Source organism: Copadichromis virginalis, linkage group LG20 (genome assembly GCF_057382275.1).
Source record: "Copadichromis virginalis isolate Kocher_CV1m ecotype Utaka linkage group LG20, C_Virginalis_male_GT1.1, whole genome shotgun sequence".
NCBI classification, from domain to species: Eukaryota; Metazoa; Chordata; class Actinopteri; order Cichliformes; family Cichlidae; genus Copadichromis; species Copadichromis virginalis.
The window spans coordinates 3683669-3702490 of NC_140637.1; the positions used below are offsets into that span (position 1 = coordinate 3683669).

Here is an 18822-nt window from a genome sequence, read left to right on the forward strand (position 1 = left end):
AAATAAATACAAGAGGTGAAATCCATATAATGTTATTTTTCGGGTACCAGAGAATCTGAACTTATTTTCCTGACTTTAAACCATAAGAAATCCATGACATAAATACATAAATAATAAGACACACACTGGGATACATACCTTTTTTGTGCTGTAGGCCATTTCACCCTTCATGCGTGTTTTCATTATTTCTTATTACTTCTTGTAATAAATGCAGCTTAAATGCAGCACTATGTTGGGCACTGCATAAGCTTTATATACAGGCCACCAGCCTGCTGCAATTCTCTGAAGTATAGGCTTTCAGTTTCAGTTACTGTGCTGATTACATTGTGAAAAGGCAGTTTGTTGATTACCAGCAGGAATAATGAGTGATTTGGGACCTTTTGTGTGGAGAGCGCTGTGACGTAATCAGATTTCCTGGCACCCTGCTCTAGATGTAATCAGGAACAGATGATTAAAATTAATTTCATTAACCCGAAAATGGGTTGTCAAAGATAGGTAACATTCTATTATGCTGGTAATTATGGATCCATAATTGGATTATCAACATTGTGAATGAGAATGGCTCCAGTGTTTATGTACCATTCAAAACAAAGCACTCAGGGACTTGGGGTATTTGTGTGCAGCCCCAAACATGTGCTTGACAAAAGACACAGAGACCTGCTAAGATTTTCAGATATCATTACTGAAAAACCCAGAATTTTCTGAATTTTAACCTGAGTTTGACGCACACTACACAGCTTGGTGCAAAGCAGAATGGATCAATGCTCTGACTCATCAGACCAATCAGGATTCTTACAATCTTGCATTTTATCAAATTAGCCTCAGTTTCCTGATCTTAGCTGGCAGGAGTGGCACTCGGTGTGGCCTCCATCTGCTTCAAGTTTTGACATGTTATACATTCAGAGATGCTCTTTCACATATTTGGGTTTTAACTTATAGTTATTTGAGTGACTGTTGCCTTCCTATCAGCTCAAAGCGGCCATTCTCCTCTGACATCAACAAAGCAGTTTCACACAGGGAACTGCTGCTCACTTATATTTTCTCTTTTTCAGACCATTATCTGGAAACCATAGAAATGTGATCAGCAATTCTTGACATACACAGCCCCACACAAACAACCACATCACATTTAACCTCCTAGGACCTTGTGTCCACATATGTGGACATCACATTTTGGATTGTCTAGACCTAAAAACACTAATATTTCTCTACAAGTGCCTGATATCCACTTAGGAGGACATTCTACTGCCACTGTTCTATCAAAATTTAAAACAAATGTCCTCATATGTGGATCTCATTTTTGTCAGAAATAAAAATGAGGTTAAAAAAAAAGATCTGGCAATTCTTTGTTTTTACATTCATGAGGTCCCAATATGCCCAAATATCAAAGAAATATTAAAAATGCATGCCATGGAAGAGCTCAAGTCTTAGGAGGTTAAAGTTGCTTCTCTGGCTGATTAGCTATTTATGTTAAAAAGCAGTTAAATGTGTGTACTTAAAAAAGTGGCGAGCGAGTAGGCCAGGGTTCTATAAATCACTATATAAATTTGTTCTTTTCAAGTCTACGTATCATCACAGCGATATGGGAATTTCAGCAAAACCATAAATTAGTAAGTGCCTCAAAAGAATAAGTCAGTAAACAAAGCTTTTATTAACATGTTATAACATTTGTTACCAGAAAATTTACCAAAATTTATTGAAAACAAATAAAACAAAACAAAGGCTGCTTCAGTTGTAGTCACAGTTCTTCGTTAAACATAGGTAATCTCTTTTTGTTATGGCTTTTTCTCCATACATTTATTTTTATGACAAACCCATACAAACAGAGCTTATTCAGAGAATAATATATCTGTGTTTGAATATGTGCAGAGGATATTTAAACAGATCGCTATGAGTCCATCTTTAGCTGCACCCAGCTCAAGTATTGTTCAAAATCAGGATAAAGAAAAGGAGGCTGAATGTGTACCGATGGATCACGTTATTATAGCTGGCTGCTTTTACCAGACATCAATGGTTTTCAATTGGGGTTCAAAATTTTCGGGGGCAAGAACCTCTTGGAGTAAAGGACGTTTTCTAAAGATTTGTGATTGAGGCTTACTATTTCAGATGCATTAGGTGTAATTATATCAGCGCTTCCAGTGACCTAAAATTCATACGTATAGGTGTAACGGGTACAATTTACTATGGCTACAAGGAAAAACAAAACAAAAACACTAAATGACGTCTAGATGATCATCAGGTCACGCAGTTGCTAAATATGTAAACTTTTAATCACTGTGTTCGCTGTATGGGTTTTGATCAGACACCATTTCCAAAATAGAGTGTAAATTAAAAATTAGTCTGCTAGTTTCTCTGGACAGATCACATTAATTGGCATTAATCACCAACAACACAGTGTTTTGGGGGGATTATCAGTCATCTTTAATGGCTTGTTTTCTTCTGCACTGTGTATTCAGGAAAAGCTTTTCAGGATGAGGAGGGCTACAAAGAGGAAGCAAACAATCAGGACAGGAAAGATAGCAGCTCTTTTACTGAGGCAGACAGATGGTTAAACAAGAAAACATAAGTTTGTTTATGGAAAAGAACAAAATCCCCCTGTCCAACTGCGTACTAACAGGGAGCAGATGGCGTCTACTTCCCAAGAAAGCTACTCTTCTTGATCACATGCTCCAAGTCGGCGTGTTCAGAGGTGTCCAGTTTGATGTCATATTTAGCCAAGATCTTCATGATGGGCCTGATTTTCAGCCACCACTGTATCTTAGGGATGCGGCGCCTGCAACAGATGGGAGGGATCATTCACTCGGATGCTTGTTATTGTACTTATATTCTTACAACATGTGAGCTCGAAAATATATATCATACTCAAAATCTGTGTCTTCCTTCAATTCAGCGAGAGGTTGGAAGGTGAGTGCCCTTTTTCTCATTCCCAGCACGCAAGCGGAGTCTGCTGTGTTAGCAAAGATACGACCTAAAAGCCCCAAAGACAAACTGATTAACTAATTCATGATTCACATTCCACATGACTTACTGAAAGGAATATTCATAACATATGATTATGTATGAAAAATGTACATTTAGAATGACAAAACATGACGTAGATCTGCTACACGATTGTTGTCAATGTTTGGCTCGGCCACTTGGAAGCTTTTACATATTAGAGCATTGAACGTAAAAACAATCATCTGGTCTTCAGCAGCTTTAAAAACAGCCCCCTTTTCAGTTTCTGTGAACAATTTCACAGTTTCATTGTTTATTTAACCAAAACTAAATTAAAAAGCAGAAGCATTGTTTGAAAAACTAAAGCTCACCCCGTTGTACAGCAGTTTTATGTATCACTGTATCAGTCTTTCTAATGTCCACATATTTATGGCAGCTCTGGACCTTGACTAGACTATTGCACCACCTTGATTCTTTTCTTTTCCAGCTATTGTGTTGTAGATTAGCTGGTGTGACTGAGATCATTGTCCTGTTGTGCGAGCTAGTTTCAGCCCAGCTTTAGCTGTCACACAGATGGCCTCACATTTAACTGTAGAATACTTCAATAGAGAGGTGCCCTGATCCTGTGGCTGCAAAACAAGCTGAAATCACCACCGTGCTTGACCGCTGATATGAAGTGTCTCTTCTGACCAAACACAGCACTGGGTATTATGGCCAAATATCTCCCTCTTTGGTCATGTCTTTCAAAAGGACATTGTTCTAGGGGTTTTGTGGTTTGTTTAGAAGCAATTTTGCAAATCCAAGTCATCATTTAACGTGCTAACTGAGGCCTATAGAGTCTGAAATGTAGCACTTGGGTTTTTTGCAGTTTCTCTGAGGATTGCATGGTCTGACCTTGGGGTGAATTTGCTGGAACATCCACTCATGGAAATACTGGGAGCTTTTCTGAGTGATCTCCACTGGAGAGCAATCCTCACTGTAGAATGATGGACTTTATCTGACTGATGGGCAGCAGCAGTTGCTCCTCTAACAGCTCTGCTGATGTCTTTCCTCCTTGGCGTCATGTTAACACACATTTGAATGCTGCAGAGCAGAAAACTGCCAAAAGCTCTGCTTTTATAGAAGTGCTCACACTTAAAGATGATCAGTTAATCAAGTGCAAGATTGGCAGCAACTGGCTGCTATTTACCTTCCTTTTCACACATTTGTCAAATAAATCCCAAGATGATGTAACAGGTCATGAGTTGCTGTTTATCGTATGTTTTATTAACCAAATTTTAAGGTTAATTTTGATATGTACAGACTTATAACTGACAGAAGGTGTACTTTTTCTTTGCTATGACTTTACAACATGAAATTAACTCTACATATAAATATATCAGATTCAAGAAACTTTACTTCAAAACTTTAAACAACGGCATATTTCATCATATATAACACAGAGTTTGGCTTTAAGTGCACATACCATGCTTATAGCACTCCTTCAGTTTGTCAGTAAGCCACAGAACTGCCTTGGCACCCATCTTTGTGCCAAAGTTTCTGTCGAAGGGTGTAGGAGTGCCGCCCTGCAGTTGGTAGAGGACACGCAGTTAGAATAAATCACAGAAAAATGAGGAGCAAACCAATTATTGCGTTTGGACATTTCCCCTCATGAACACACCTGCTGCATGTGTCCAAGGACATTCTTACGGCAGTCAAAGATGCCTTTTCCCTCCTCTGAGTACAGGTTGAAGATGAAATCAGTCGTGTAGTTGGAATTGCAGCTTTCATTCCTTTTGAACAATGAACAGTAAATTATTCTGCTGTTGCCTGAAAATAAATGGACTTTTATCTGGTTTCAGAGCATGAATTATGGGTCCTGTTCACAGCAGACATTGTAAAGGTGTAATAATGGCTCATTTGAATTCAACTATGACAGTGAGCCAATCAAACTAGAGCAGATAAATAAAATTCTTTACTAGTTTTATTATTTAAACCGTCACTTTCCTATTTTGAAATGACATGCTTTCAGTTAAAATTGCCTGTTGTATAAAAGAACTCGTCTCCTGGGTTCTTATTGTTTTGAATATCCTGAGTTTTTGGTGTTTGTACTACAGAAAATTGAAGCACTCGCTGTGAGTTTGTGATTGATGCTCTGCTAAATCAGTGATTCACAATGACTAGAGGGTTACAACAACTGGATATTCCGAAGATTTACTCAGTAGCAGTTAACCAGATTACTGGTTTTATACCAGGTATTTACCTTCTTCCTGTTGCACTTCATTTCTTTTCCCTGCCAGAACAAAACCTACCTGAGCACCAGACCTCTCTTCACTGTTGTCTTCATCTTCTCCACCATGTGCTGGACGTTCGCCTGTGAGCAAAAGTTCACCTAATTACTTTTCAGACTCCATAAACTTTAAAGACAGAAAACTGAAACCAAAAGAGTGCAACACAACGAATTCATTATGTTTCTGTCCTCAGGAAGAAACTGCCCTCTTAAGACAGTCACTTCAAGCAATGAACTCACACTTGATGGCCATGCCCTCTTCTTTACCGACTTTCAGCTCACCTCCAGATCTTTAATGTCGAATTTTTCCTCAAAGATGTAAGCGGCATCAGCCCCAGCAGCCAGACCTGCCATGGTGGCTAAGTAGCCACAGTATCCACCCATAGTCTCAACGATAAACACGCGGCGCTTGGTGCCTGCTGCAGACTGCTTGATCCTGTCACAGGTCTGCAGAGAAACAAACCAGAAAGTAAAAGATAAACTGCTTCCTTTTTAATTTATGTTTGTGCATGTGCATATATATTTGCTGTTCAGCCACTAACGGAGGTGATGGTGTTCAGGGCAGTGTCAGCGCCGATGCTAAAGTCAGAGCCAGGGACGTTGTTGGATACGGTGGCAGGGATAACCACAATGGGAATGCACATTTCCTCATATTTCTCCCTAGCCTGCACCAGCTCAAGGCCTCCAACATACGCCTGCAGCAAAAGAGGAGACGCAGATTCATTTTTTTTTCTGTGCTTCTAGTTTCAGGAACTTCTGCTCACTTTGAATGAGCAGAAGAGAAACAAAGCCTTCTGCCACTTCTTACCTCAAAGCCGCCAATGATCACCAAAGCGTGGATGTTGAATTTGGCGATGTTCTGGCTGATCTCCTCCAACCTTTTGCCTGGAAGAGTTCTTCGGGAATACAGGATACATGTTTATTTTCCAAATATAAAATCAAAGAAACAAAAATGCATATTTTTACCTCTTGGTGCCCAACATTGAACCTCCTTTTCCAGTCCAGCCACTCACAGAAGTCCAGATAATGGGCTCGATCTGTAGAGAACAGGAAGATCTAACTGAGCTTATATAATAAAAGTAAAACACTTATAACTATTGGAAGACAAAGTACAGTACTCACACATGAAAGCAATGACTTACTTGAATTATTTGAAAGCATGTATCTGCATTTGACCCCACCCAATAAAAACAGAAGAGAAGCAGAGGTCTTTTATTTTGAAAGGCCCGTTTTTGTTTTGTTTTTTCTTTACGTGACACATAGATGCAAAAAGGGCTTCAATGGGAATAGCTCCAATTTCATGGGTACAGGGGCGTTTATATTGCTCCCAATATAAATTCCGAGCTAATCAACTGAACAACAACTGAACCAACTAATGCCACACACACACACGCACACGCACGCACACGCACGCACACGCACACGCACACACACACACGCACACGCACACTGAGTCCAGTCAACAACTTCACCACAGCAACTTCTCTCTCTCTCTGATGCTACAAGCAAGAACACTGGTTGTTAATAACAGCAGTTAACAACAACAACAACAATGTAGGGATATTTTTTTAAATCCTTCTCCTCACATACATAATCAGGCCCCATAATTATCCTACAAGAGCAGTTTATTCTCAGACTGGGGGCTTATTTGTGATTCTTGGAGTATTTAAAAGTAGAATGGGAGGCCGAGCCCTTAGTTTTCAGGCCCTCTTCTGTGGAACCACCTCCCAGTTTGGTGGTGCTCATTAAAGTACACATTGATCTTTCTTCTAACATGTGTTTTCAGTGCTTTGTTAGCCTTTTTATGTCTTGCATGTATGTCGCCATTCATACTTAATATCTTGCCATTGTGACCACCACGTGTGATAACATAACAGTTGTCGTCGCTGTTTGATGGATGTTTTATGCTCATATTTTTTGATCTGACAGGGAACAAAACACCAGAGGCAACAAAAAGCAGTTCTAGTCTTCGTAACCGAAGTAGGAAGAAGATTCTTGCACGTGTGACACTGGTTCTCTGGTTTAAAAGGATAACAGATTACCAAAAAAATTATTACCTGTCCTTGAGCCAGACCGTCGAAACCTTCATGGACTGCCAGCATGGAGTGACCCTGGATGATGCCCATCCTCACCGCTGCACGCACGGCAGCGTTCATACCAGCACAGGGGGCGCCGATATTCATAATGGCCACATTGATGTTACTCTGCCAGCGACAGATGGACACAATGAGACAGCTGAAGGTCCTTAAACATGATTCAGTAACAACAGGGAGTCAGGACGAGTCTGGTTTAGAAGGTGAAGGTCGCTCACCTTAGTATCTGGAGGATTGATGTGAGCCAGCAGCTTGTACGTATTCCAGTTGTTTTCAAAACTCCTACACATCATAAAGGAGGGTTAGTGGGTTATTAGCTAGATTAAAAATAAGGCTCAGCTGTTAGACTTTTACAGTGTTTAGTCAGAATAAACAATATAAAATTATTGTAGTCAGTATTTTAATGATTTTTCCTTTTTGTTATTAGGCATTACTTAATATTTAAACGGTATTGCAAGTTTTACTTTAAAGTTTTTTAATTGATTGCATGTGCCATAATGTCTAATTTGTTCAGCCCACAGAGCAGATGACATTGGCAGAGCCTGAAGCTGCACAATTCAGGCTCCATAGTTATGCAAAGTTAGTCGATCACTTAAATGTTTTATTGCTAATACTCTCTGTGAAACACGTACTTTCCTCTGAGCTTGATGGCATCGTCAAATCTGCCCTGAGCCATGGCAGCAGTCACTTCTTTTGTCTGTAAAGCGTAAAGTCATTGTAGTGTTAGTGGATATCCCTCAGAACAGGCAAAGCAACACACTAATCATCTTTTTCCTTGGGTGAAAATACTCTGACGTACCACTTGCACGCACTCCATGAGCGGCAATCTGACGGCTTGATTCCCCGACAGGGTGACCACACAGGCGGGAGTGTCTGGGGTGGCCTCCAGCAATGCCATCACCGCCTCCACTCCCATCCTGCTGCCCTAGAGTAAACCAACAGAGCCAGTTCACCAGAGGGTGTACTACGAAGAAAGTTCAACACAGCTAGGCTTTCTTTCCGTTAGCTTTCTTGACCCAGTTCAGCCCTTCAGGCTTCGTTCATGCGCATCTAATAAAAACAGGTGCTTCGCGGATTATATGACTCTTCTGTATAAAATGATCCCTATGAGCGTCACCTACTCCACTCACAGATGTTATCAGATGATGATAATGAAATGGTGACTACAAATATATAAAGATAAAAAGATAAAATATTACAGTAAAATGTAAACACACTGTTACAAATAAGACAGGAAATTAATGCTGCAGAAAACTGTTAATGTGGTGATTTAGTGCACAGAGGAGTAAAATAATTCAAGTTTATTTTATTGCAGACTGCACCCTCTGTACAACTTGTACATATAAAACAGGTTCTCCTAGCAGAGACTCTATATCCTGCTTTATATGCTGTAAATAAAAGAAATGTATTAAAAATGTTGCATTTCCAGAGGATTTTAAACCTTCTCCAGACCAGGTTACGTGTTCAAGGTAAGTTACCATGGTGATTTAGCCATTTAAAAGCTACTTTTTTAAAGAAACTCAGACTTTTAGCTCATTATGGTTTACTACTCCATTAATTCTTACTTCATAGTACACTCCTCAGGAGTCAGGAGCCTCAGTAGAGGCAGAAGTAGAGCTGTGTACTGTGTGGATTCTACTCTGCGTTTTACTGGGACACTCACCAGGATTCTGTCGAAGGCAGAGGGTGTTCCTCCTCTCTGCACGTGTCCAAGAACAGTGGTGCGGGTATCAAAGCCGAGTCTGTCAGTTACCAACTGGACACAAACAAATCCAGCTCTTTGTTCAGTATACTGTCAGCATAGCTTACAATAATACTCGCACAATAGTAAGAACCATACAGCTTACCTTTTTGATCTGGTCAGATGTAATCGGTTTGCCATCCTTGCACATCGCGCCCTCGGCCACAATGATCACATTTAGTCGAGATCCACGGGCTCTTTGCTAAAGTAAAAAAATAATAATAATAACAGAGATAAAAGTACAAATATGCATGCAAAGAGAGGATGTGGGTATCTTCAAATGAAGAAACACTTACGTCTGACAGCCTCCTGCACAAGTGGTCCTCCCAGCCATCATCTGGCGGCATCTCGGGAATGAACACCCAGTCAGCTCCACAGGCGAGAGCCGTCACCAGGGCCAGGTAACTGCACGCATGTGTGCAAACACAAACGGTTAAGCAGCCTGATTCATAGACGTAGCCACAGGAACATGTTTTTTCGGCTGTACTTTTAAATCACAAAACCTCTTTGACAGTCACAAGATCCCACCAGTCCACTGACACAAACAATACAGAGGCATTCAGGTCATTTGTGCACCAGCATCATATTAATAAGAAGACTGTAACTGGAGAGAGTTCGTTATGTTATGCACTGTAACTACTTGTTGCACACATGAATGAGAATAAATAAGTCACGCAAATATAATAGTCTCTCAGTCTAATGACACACACACAGATAGAGTACTGACCCACAGTGTCTGCCCATCACTTCCAGGATAAATGTCCTCTGGTGGCTGTGGATTTTGAAAAAAATGAATATGCAGAATCAGTATATCCACTATAAACTGACAGGCATAAGAAAGGCGATACGTCCATTTTTTTCTAGAGTTTTCTACCTGTACATATGTGCAAACTATTAATTTGGTTGACAGATTCACTTTTTGAATGCACAGTGGGGTCTGACCTCTGTGCAGTCGTGGTGATGGCATCCACCACCTCAATGATGCGGTGCAGTGCCGAGTCAGTACCGATGGTCATGTCAGTGCCGCAGAAGTCATTGTCGATTGAGCCGACCATGCCAACAATATTGAGGTGGGACGATTTCTTAGCTTCTTCCTCAGTGATCTTACCTGCAGACATGATACATAATCTGATGATACAAACATTGGTTTGTTTGTTTTTATCCCCCTTTTTAATTTTCATGGTTTTCATTAGGCGAATGCAGCTATGTTTAGCGCCGTTTGTCCAAGACAAATTTCCAAGTGGAACAATAAAGTTTATTCTTATCTTTCTTTCTTGCAGCCTCAGACGCACAGGCCTAGAGACTGGTTGTCAACCCCTTGGTATCTACTGGTTGCTAGGGTAAAATGCTTATTGCCAACCACATAGTGAGTGGAAAAAAATGTAAAATTCAGTTATTTAGCCCTTACTGGAGCTTGTATGAGTTGTGTGACTGAGGCTTTAACTTATAAATTTAAACTTTATGCAGCATTTTGGAAACGTCCCCAAATTTAGTTTTTAGTGGTCAAAACAAAGCACACCACTGTATATTCCTAGTGAATGCACATGCTTTTCATTATTTTCCCCTACCCCGTCTTTTTGTGATGAATTAGAAGCTAATCTTGGAAGAGAGACGAGGACAGACAGATTTAGTCAGACACAAAAAGACGAGGCTGAAAGATTTGACACATTCACGATTCTCGCAGCCTCGTTTGTCTCTTTACCTGCTCGGACCAGATCAACCAGCAGCCCGCTCCACTCGGTCCTGAACTCGTTGGCTCCCGTCAGACTGCCGTCTCCACCGATTACACACAGGTTGGTGATGCCCAGCTTCACCAGGTTGCAGGCGGCCTTCATACGACCGTCTCTGGTTCTGAAGTCCTTGCAGCGAGCGCTGCCGATGACAGTACCACCCTAACACAGGAAGAGGAGAAGCTTTTATAACTGGCTTTGAAAACGTTAATGCAGCATTGACAGACAATTAACCCAACAGTGTTTTCCATAACAGTTAGATATCATCGGGTCAGCTTTATAACAGCTCATTAGGGTGGCCTGGATTCCCATGGAGTGAGGTTGCATCACGAGTAAAGACGATATCTTAGAAATCTGCCGCAGCCTCTGCTGCCATTCACACACACTTCATAAATGTCAGTGTGTCACTCCTTGCCAGACTGCTGTATTTAGACAAATAACTATGAATGATGCCGTTCAGTATTACCACGATCCTTAAATCACAGGGCAGAGTCACTTGTTTAATGTCATCACTCAGCTTGTTGTGATATCAGAAGCATTTACAGAAGCATCCATTTGTTACCACAAACCCACTTCCATAGAAGTTGCGATGCTGCAAAAAAAGGTAAATAAAAACAGAATCCACTGATTAGAAAATCTCATAAATGCATATTTTATTCACAATAGAACACAGAAAATATATCAGATGTTTAAAGTGGGAAAATTTTATATTTTAAGAAAAATATTAGCTCATTTTGAATTTGATGACAGCAAAGCATGTCAGAAAAGTTGGGACAGGATCAAGTTTACCACTGTGTGGCATTCCCTCTTCTTTTAACAACAGTCTGCAAACATCTGGGAACTGAGACCAGCTGGGGAACCTCTGGGAGAGGAAAGTTGTCCCGCTCTTGTCTGACATAGGATTGTAGCTGCTGGAACATTTTTCCACAATTTGTAGATGCAGTGTTTTGCAGATTAGTCAGACTGAGGCTGACAAACTCCCTCCTTCATTTTTTAGGTATGTATCTGCTTCCTTTTGTTATCAGCATAAACATTGATTGTAATTAGAAACTCAACTTAGGATCCTCCCCTCCTGGAATCGCTACCTTATCGTGGTGGAGGGGTTTGTGTGTCACAGGGATCCCAGGGGGTATGTTGTCTGGGGGCTTTTGCCCCCTGGTAGGGTCTCCCATGGCAAATTGGCCCTGGGTGAGGGACCAGACAAAGAGCGATTCATAAGACCCTTATGAAAAAGACACCAAGGGAACAGTTTACCCTGCCCGGGATAGGGTTACCGGGGCCCTGCCCTGGAGCCAGGCCCGGGGAGGGTGCCCGAGGGCGAGCGTCTGGTGGCCGGGCCTTAGTCCATGGGGCCCGGCCGGGCACAGCCCGAAGAGGAGACATGGGCCCATCCTCCCGCAGGCCCACCACCCGCAGGAGGCGCCATAGGGGTCGGGTGCATTGTGTGCCGGGTGGCGGCCAGGAGCGGAGGCCCTGGCGGACTGACCCCCGGCTGCCAAGACTGGCAATAGGGACATGGAATGTCACCTCTCTGGTGGGGAAGGAGCCTGAGTTAGTGCGTGAGGTTGAGAGGTACCGGCTAGATATAGTCGGGCTTACCTCTACACATGGCTCGGGCTCTGGAACCAGTCTCCTGGAGAGGGGCTGGACTCTGTCTCAGTCTGGAGTTGCCCCTGGTGAGAGGCGGCGGACTGGGGTGGGTATCCTAGTATCCCCTCGGCTTGCTGCTGGTACGTTGGGGTTTTTCCCGGTGGACGAGAGGGTTTGTTCCCTGCGCCTTAGGGTCGGGGAACGGGTCCTGACTGTCATCTGCGCGTATGCGCCAAGTGGCAGTTCAGAGTACCCAGCCTTCTTAGAGTCCCTGGGCGGGGTGCTGGAGGGTGCTCCACCTGGAGACTCTGTTGTCCTGCTGGGAGACTTCAATGCTCACGTGGGTAATGACAGCGAGACCTGGAGGGGCGTGATTGGGAGGAACGGCCTCCCTGATCTGAACCCGAGCGGTGCTTTGTTATTGGACTTCTGTGCTAATCACAGTTTGGCCATAACGAACACCCTGTTCGAACATAAGAGTGTCCATAAGTGCACGTGGCACCAGGACGCTCTAGGCCGTAGGTCGATGATCGATTTTGTAATCGTATCAGCAGACCTGCGACCATATGTTCTGAACACTCGGGTAAAGAGAGGGGCTGAGCTGTCAACTGATCACCACCTGGTGGTGAGTTGGATCAGGTGGCGGGGGAAGACGCTGGACAGACCCGGTGCACCTAAACGCGTAGTGAGGGTGTGCTGGGAACGTCTAGCAGAGGCCCCAGTCCGCGAGATCTTCAACGCACACCTCCGGCAGAGCTTCAACAGCATTCCGAGGGAGACTGGGGACATTGAGTCCGAATGGACCATGTTCAGCGTCTCCATTGCCGAAGCTGCTGCATTGAGCTGCGGCCGCAAGGTGGTTGGTGCCTGCCGTGGTGGTAATCCCCGAACCAAATGGTGGACACCAGAGGTGAAGGGAGCCACCAGGCTGAAGAAGGAGTCCTATCGGGCTTGGTTAGCCTGTGGGGCTCCGGAGGCAGCCGACAGGTATCGACAGGCCAAGCGGAATGCGGCTCGGGCAGTGGCTGAAGCAAAAACTCGGGTGTGGGAGGAGTTCGGAGAGGCCATGGAAAAAGACTTTCGGACTGCCTCGAAGAGATTCTGGCAAACCGTCAGACGTCTCAGGAGGGGAAAGCGGTGCTCTACCTGCACTGTGTATAGTGCTGGCGGAGCGCTGCTGACGTCGACTGAGAAAATTGTCAGGCGGTGGAAGGAATACTTCGAGGACCTCCTTAATCCCACTGACACGTCTTCCGAGGAGGAAGCAGAGTCTGGGGATGAGGGGAATGACCCGCCAATTTCCGGGGGCGAGGTCACTGAGGCAGTTAAACAACTCCTTGGTGGCAGAGCCCCTGGTGTTGATGAGGTCCGCCCCGAGTTCCTGAAGGCTCTGGACGTTGTAGGGCTGTCCTGGTTGACACGCCTCTACAATGTTGCGTGGAGATCAGGGGTAGTACCCCTGGACTGGCAGACCGGGGTGGTGGTCCCCATCTTTAAGAAGGGGGACCGGAGGGTGTGTTCCAACTACAGGGGGATCACACTCCTCAGCCTCCCTGGGAAAGTCTATGCCAGGGTGCTGGAAAGGAGAGTTCGTCCGTTAGTCGAACCTCGGATACAGGAGGAACAATGCGGTTTTCGTCCTGGTCGCGGAACACTGGACCAGCTCTTTATCCTCTCCAGGATACTTGAGGGTGCATGGGAGTTTGCCCAACCAGTCTACATGTGTTTTGTGGACTTGGAGAAGGCATTCGACCGTGTCCCTCGGGGTGTCCTGTGGGAGGTGTTGCGGGAATATGGGGTGTCTGGCCCATTGCTACGGGCCATTCGATCCCTATACAACCGTTGCAAGAGCTTGGTTCGCATTGCCGGCAATAAGTCGGACTCGTTCCCGGTGGGTGATGGGCTCCGCCAGGGCTGCCCTTTGTCTCCGGTTCTGTTCATAATTTTTATGGACAGGATTTCTAGGTGCAGCCAAGTGGCGGAGGGCTTTCGCTTTGGTGGCCTCAGAATCTCATCTCTGATTTTTGCAGATGATGTGGTTCTGTTGGCTTCATCGGGTGAAGGCCTCCAGCTCGCACTGGAACGGTTCGCAGCCGAGTGTGAAGCAGCGGGAATGAGGATCAGCACCTCCAAATCTGAGGCCATGGTTCTCAGCCGGAAAAGGGTGGAGTGCCCACTCCGGGTCGGGGATGAGTTCCTGCCCCAAGTGGAGGAGTTCAAGTATCTCGGGGTCTTGTTCGCGAGTGATGGGAGAAGGGAGCCGGAGATCGACAGACGGATTGGGGCTGCAGCTGCAGTAATGCGGACGCTGCACCGGTCCGTCGTGGTGAAGAGGGAGCTGAGTGTAAAAGCGAAGCTCTCAATTTACCGGTCGATCTACGTCCCTACCCTCACCTATGGCCACGAGCTGTGGGTAGTGACCGAAAGAACGAGATCGCGGATACAAGCGGCAGAAATGAGCTTCCTCCGAAGGGTGGCTGGCCTCTCCCTTGGAGATAGGGTGAGAAGTTCGGCCATCCGGGAGGGGCTCAGAGTAGAGCAGCTGCTGCTCCACATCGAAAGGAGCCAGCTGAGGTGGTTCGGGCATCTGACAAGGATGCCCCCTGGGCGCCTCCTGGGTGAGGTGTTCCAGGCATGTCCCACCGGGAGGAGGCCCCGGGGCAGACCCAGGACACGCTGGAGAGATTATATCTCTCGGCTGGCCTGGGAACGCCTTGGTATTCCCCCGGATAAGCTGGAGGAGGTGGCTGGGGAGAGGGAGGTCTGGGCCTCTTTGCTTAGGCTGCTGCCCCCGCGACCCAGCCCCGGACAAAGCGGATGAAGATGGATGGATGGATGGACTTAGGATCCTAAAAACTGACAAAAGATGAACCGATCAGAATGAATTTTGGCCTGTTAATTGTTGATTTCTTTGTCAAGGGTGACTCTTTAAATATTAATCCTTAACATAGAAATGAGCCTACAATATATATTAAAAAAGGCATTTTTAATAGTCTTCTCCATGGTACAATAAATACGGGTCTTTATTCAGCTGTATATCACTCACCAGCTGAAGCATCATAGACACACTCTCCCATGTAGCGAGACAAATGTTTTCTCCTCCATCCACCAGGCCCTGGTAGCCCTACAACACATGACAACATACACCGTCAGGCCTGAGCTGATGGCCTCTGTCATGACTTTAACAGGAAACTCTCTCCTATGTGTCTCCATCTTATATTTAATTGCTGTATTCTGATGCCAACATGTCACCTGTATGCCGCTCAAATACCTCATGGACAAAGTAGACTTTGGCTCCAGTGTAGATGCCGACTCTGACTGTGGCTCTCACGGCTGCATTCATGCCTAAAAACACACAAATGATCTGATCTGTGATGACTGAACATTTCAAACTTTCTATCAAATATCACCCGAACACTGTCGGGCCTTATCTTAACCTTTAAGTGACTTAGTGTGCACACAGGCACATGTCAAGCCAAGAATAGCCATAAGGGAAAAGTGCATCTTGTGCATAATCTTGGCACACTAAAGGCCACTGTGGGACTTTGTGTTGTGGCTGTTGGCATGTTGCAGCTCTTGTTTCAATAGACAGCAGCTGTGGTTGGGGGTGTTTCTCTTGTCCATACCAGAAAAAGGTCACTGCCACTAAGATTAGCTCCAAATATGTAAAATAAGGGAACACACAAGGGGAAGAAGAGGCAGATAAAGCTCCAGAAGGATTCACAGGAGAAGCAAAACAAAAAATAGAGAGAAAGAGAAAAGTTTTTAATTAGTGTTTCATATTCACTGTGATCCTCACGTAGTCCACATTATTCTACTTGAATAAAAGCAATGATAATAACACCTTGGACTTGAACCTTTAAACAATCTGAGTTCATCCAGTTTTAACCCCCACCACACTTCTACTCTGAGACATTACGAGCAGTGTAACATTAGGCATTGATGGTGGAGTTAATCCAAGATGTAATCCTCCTATCATGTTCTGGACTTCAAATGGCACTTGCAGCCAAAACTCCGTCGGCCTCTGACAGCTGTCATTCAGCACTGGAAAAAATGTTGCTAGCCCTTTATATTCTCTGGCTTCTGATCTTATTTAAAATGCTGTGCAGTGAGAGCATAAAATGATACTCTATTAGCATCCACGAGACAAAGAGAAACTAGGACTTCAACAGCTTGCTGGGATTCAGTGATCAGACACATCAGGAGAAGATGCTGTCTGATCGTTCTTCTACCCTCCACTGAGAATCATTTTATGCTCAAAATAAAGCAAAGCCTCATTCCTCTGCTTACCCTGAGCGTCTCCTCCTGACGTCAGCACGGCGATGGATCGTCCGACCCCCATCTTTGTGGGGTCCACGGTTGGTTGGAGGTCCTCAGACATGTTTCCAGAGGGACCGGGCAGACAGGTGGCCTTGATGAGAGGGGGGAAAGAAAAGTAGAGTGCTCTTCCTTCACTGTCTTCTCATGGGAGCCCGAGTAAATCCACTGGTTTTATAGACTACTGTTCCTGATCCTGCCCCCTTCCACCGCTCACTCACACAGCTCGACTAAATATAATCGGGTGCAGGGATCACCTGCAATAAACAGCAAGAGAGAAAAACACTGCACGTGGCAGGAAACGGTTTGACTACAAAAAATAAAAAAGTACCCACACACCTACTTAGTTGCTCAATCCAAAATACTACCAACCTGTTTTAATTTGACTAGCTAAGCTGGAAGACACACCCAGGCCTGACTGGTAACAGCCCTGTTCAGTAAACAGACTTTTTTCAAAAGGACGCCCTTTAGACAACTTCTGGTGAGAAGTTCTCACCAGAAGCACATTGTGACAAAAATCACAGGGATTTCTGAGTGACTGGGGGAAGCTTTATTTAAAATAATCAGTCTATGAAAGGTTACAAAGACATTTGTAAGGCACTGAGACCCTCCACATGCCCACAGTAAGAGGCATTAGGGCCCCTCCATCTAAGATCATCATGGGCCTCCTGCTCGCCCATCTCTGATGAGCCTAAAACGTTATGGTCCAAAGTTTGAATGTATATATCACTCAATGTTTAAACATAAATATCTCAAAAATCATTTAAGATGAAAGCCTGAAATTTTTACTGATTTGTATAATAAAAGTGAATCAGGATTCATGTTCAAACATTACCTCAGATTTAATCGTGCAAAAACAAAAGGAGTTCTGAAATGTATACAAAGCTAAACCTTAAACGGAAATATTATAAAGGTTCAAATTTATGAGAAAAAAAAACATTTTAAGACAAATCATAGGTGTGTGAGCAGAAAATGACCTAAAAATCGGAATATTTGAGACAGACCAACCCATTGTCTACAAACAGCAGGCAAAGTTACCAAAGTTCCCCCAAAAGCAAGACAACAACAAGTGACCATCAAAGGGTCCCTCAGGCCTCTCTCACCTTAGCGAAGGTCAGTGTTTATGACTCTACTATCTGCAGCAAGAAGAAAACCACTGCCAGCTATCTGACTTTATGACTCAGTACACTTTTGAGTGTTTGGAGGACGTGGGGGGTCCCGACCCCCACCAAACACAGAATCCCCCAAAAGAAAACATGCATGGAGGTGGAGGTTATCCGTCGTGGGGGTGCTTTGCTGCTTCTATTCAACATGCCACGTTGAGGGAGAGACAATAGACCCAACCCCATGAATAAATGCCTCAGAGATGAAACTGTTTAGGAATAAAATCAGAGTTTCTGACTGGTCCAATACAAGTGTGGACATGAAACACACACAAGAAGTAGCTCATGCTTGCAAATTCTCCAAACAGCTTTTCTGCACAGTGAGACAGCATGGTCACAGATCTCATCTCACATTATGCTTAGTTGCACCTGATGCTTATTAAACTACTTGATTTTTGATGACTTTAGTTTTTGCTTTAAAAAACGAAAACTAAATAAATAAAAAATACGCACATCATTCATTTCTCATCAGTTTTCTCAAAAGCATCTATATAACAGAAAAGCTCTTCAAATAAAGCCTCGCTAAACTGTAAAGGCACAAAAACTTTTCCCCAAACCCGACAAAACTTTAATCAGAATACCTGTGGAGAAGTTAGTTTCAGAATAAAAGCGGTTTGGTCCGATGTTCGCGCAGCTCGCTTTTTGTTTCCTGAGAGCCAAAAATGAAAAAAAACAAAAAAACAAAAGAGAGAGAGAGAGAGTTTTTTTTTTCGTTTTAAAGCGAGAAGGAAAATTCAGGGCCGGCTTTTGTCTTTGTCGTCAATAACGACAAACCGAAAACAAGAAATCAAAATTATCAAAAAGGACCAATTTGTGCTTTGGGGGTATTTGTGTTTCGCTTAGAAGAATGGAAAGAAGAAAAAAATGTAAGGAACGTGACCCGGAAGTAGAAGTCTATACCTCAAATAAAAGCGCACGGGTTAGAATTTGCTTTCAGGTAAACAAAGATTTTATTTATTTATTTATTTATTTATTTTTAACT

At 43.9% G+C, this 18822-nt stretch overlaps 1 protein-coding gene across 2 annotated transcripts; it reads right to left on the bottom strand.

Annotated features, from left to right (window-relative positions):
* Positions 1-1632: 1632 nt before the first annotated feature.
* LOC146684038 (ATP-dependent 6-phosphofructokinase, muscle type-like) lies at positions 1633-18486 on the bottom strand. 2 transcript variants are annotated; one of them, XM_085443101.1, is made up of 23 exons: positions 16651-16867; positions 15632-15705; positions 15407-15484; positions 10743-10932; positions 9983-10148; positions 9768-9812; positions 9337-9445; positions 9147-9242; positions 8963-9055; positions 8099-8224; positions 7932-7996; positions 7518-7581; positions 7264-7410; positions 6173-6243; positions 6015-6102; positions 5749-5901; positions 5489-5653; positions 5229-5290; positions 4598-4709; positions 4403-4502; positions 2863-2968; positions 2616-2773; positions 1633-2481 (listed from the first exon to the last, which is right to left on the bottom strand). In XM_085443101.1, exons 1-22 carry the CDS (start codon positions 16739-16741, stop codon positions 2632-2634), a joined length of 2343 nt encoding a protein of 780 aa, XP_085299227.1. In that variant the 5' UTR covers positions 16742-16867; the 3' UTR covers positions 1633-2481; positions 2616-2631. The 2 variants fall into 2 exon arrangements, with proteins under 2 accessions (XP_085299227.1, XP_085299226.1); XM_085443100.1 differs by lacking the exon at positions 1633-2481 and adding an exon at positions 18422-18486 and having other exon boundaries at positions 2507-2773; positions 16651-16771.
* Between the last annotated feature and the right edge of the window lie 336 nt (positions 18487-18822).

What these genes read in the sequence shown, in the direction of transcription:
- LOC146684038 (XM_085443101.1), bottom strand. Translation starts at nt 16,741, where the DNA reads ATGTCTGAGGACCTCCAACCAACCGTGGACCCCACAAAGATGGGGGTC. An exon ending in ATCACCACGACTGCACAGAG is followed by an intron (nt 9,813 to 9,982) that starts GTCAGACCCCAC and finishes CAAAATCCACAG; the next exon opens with CCACCAGAGGACATTTATCC. An exon ending in TGATCATTGGCGGCTTTGAG is followed by an intron (nt 5,902 to 6,014) that starts GTAAGAAGTGGC and finishes CTTTTGCTGCAG; the next exon opens with GCGTATGTTGGAGGCCTTGA.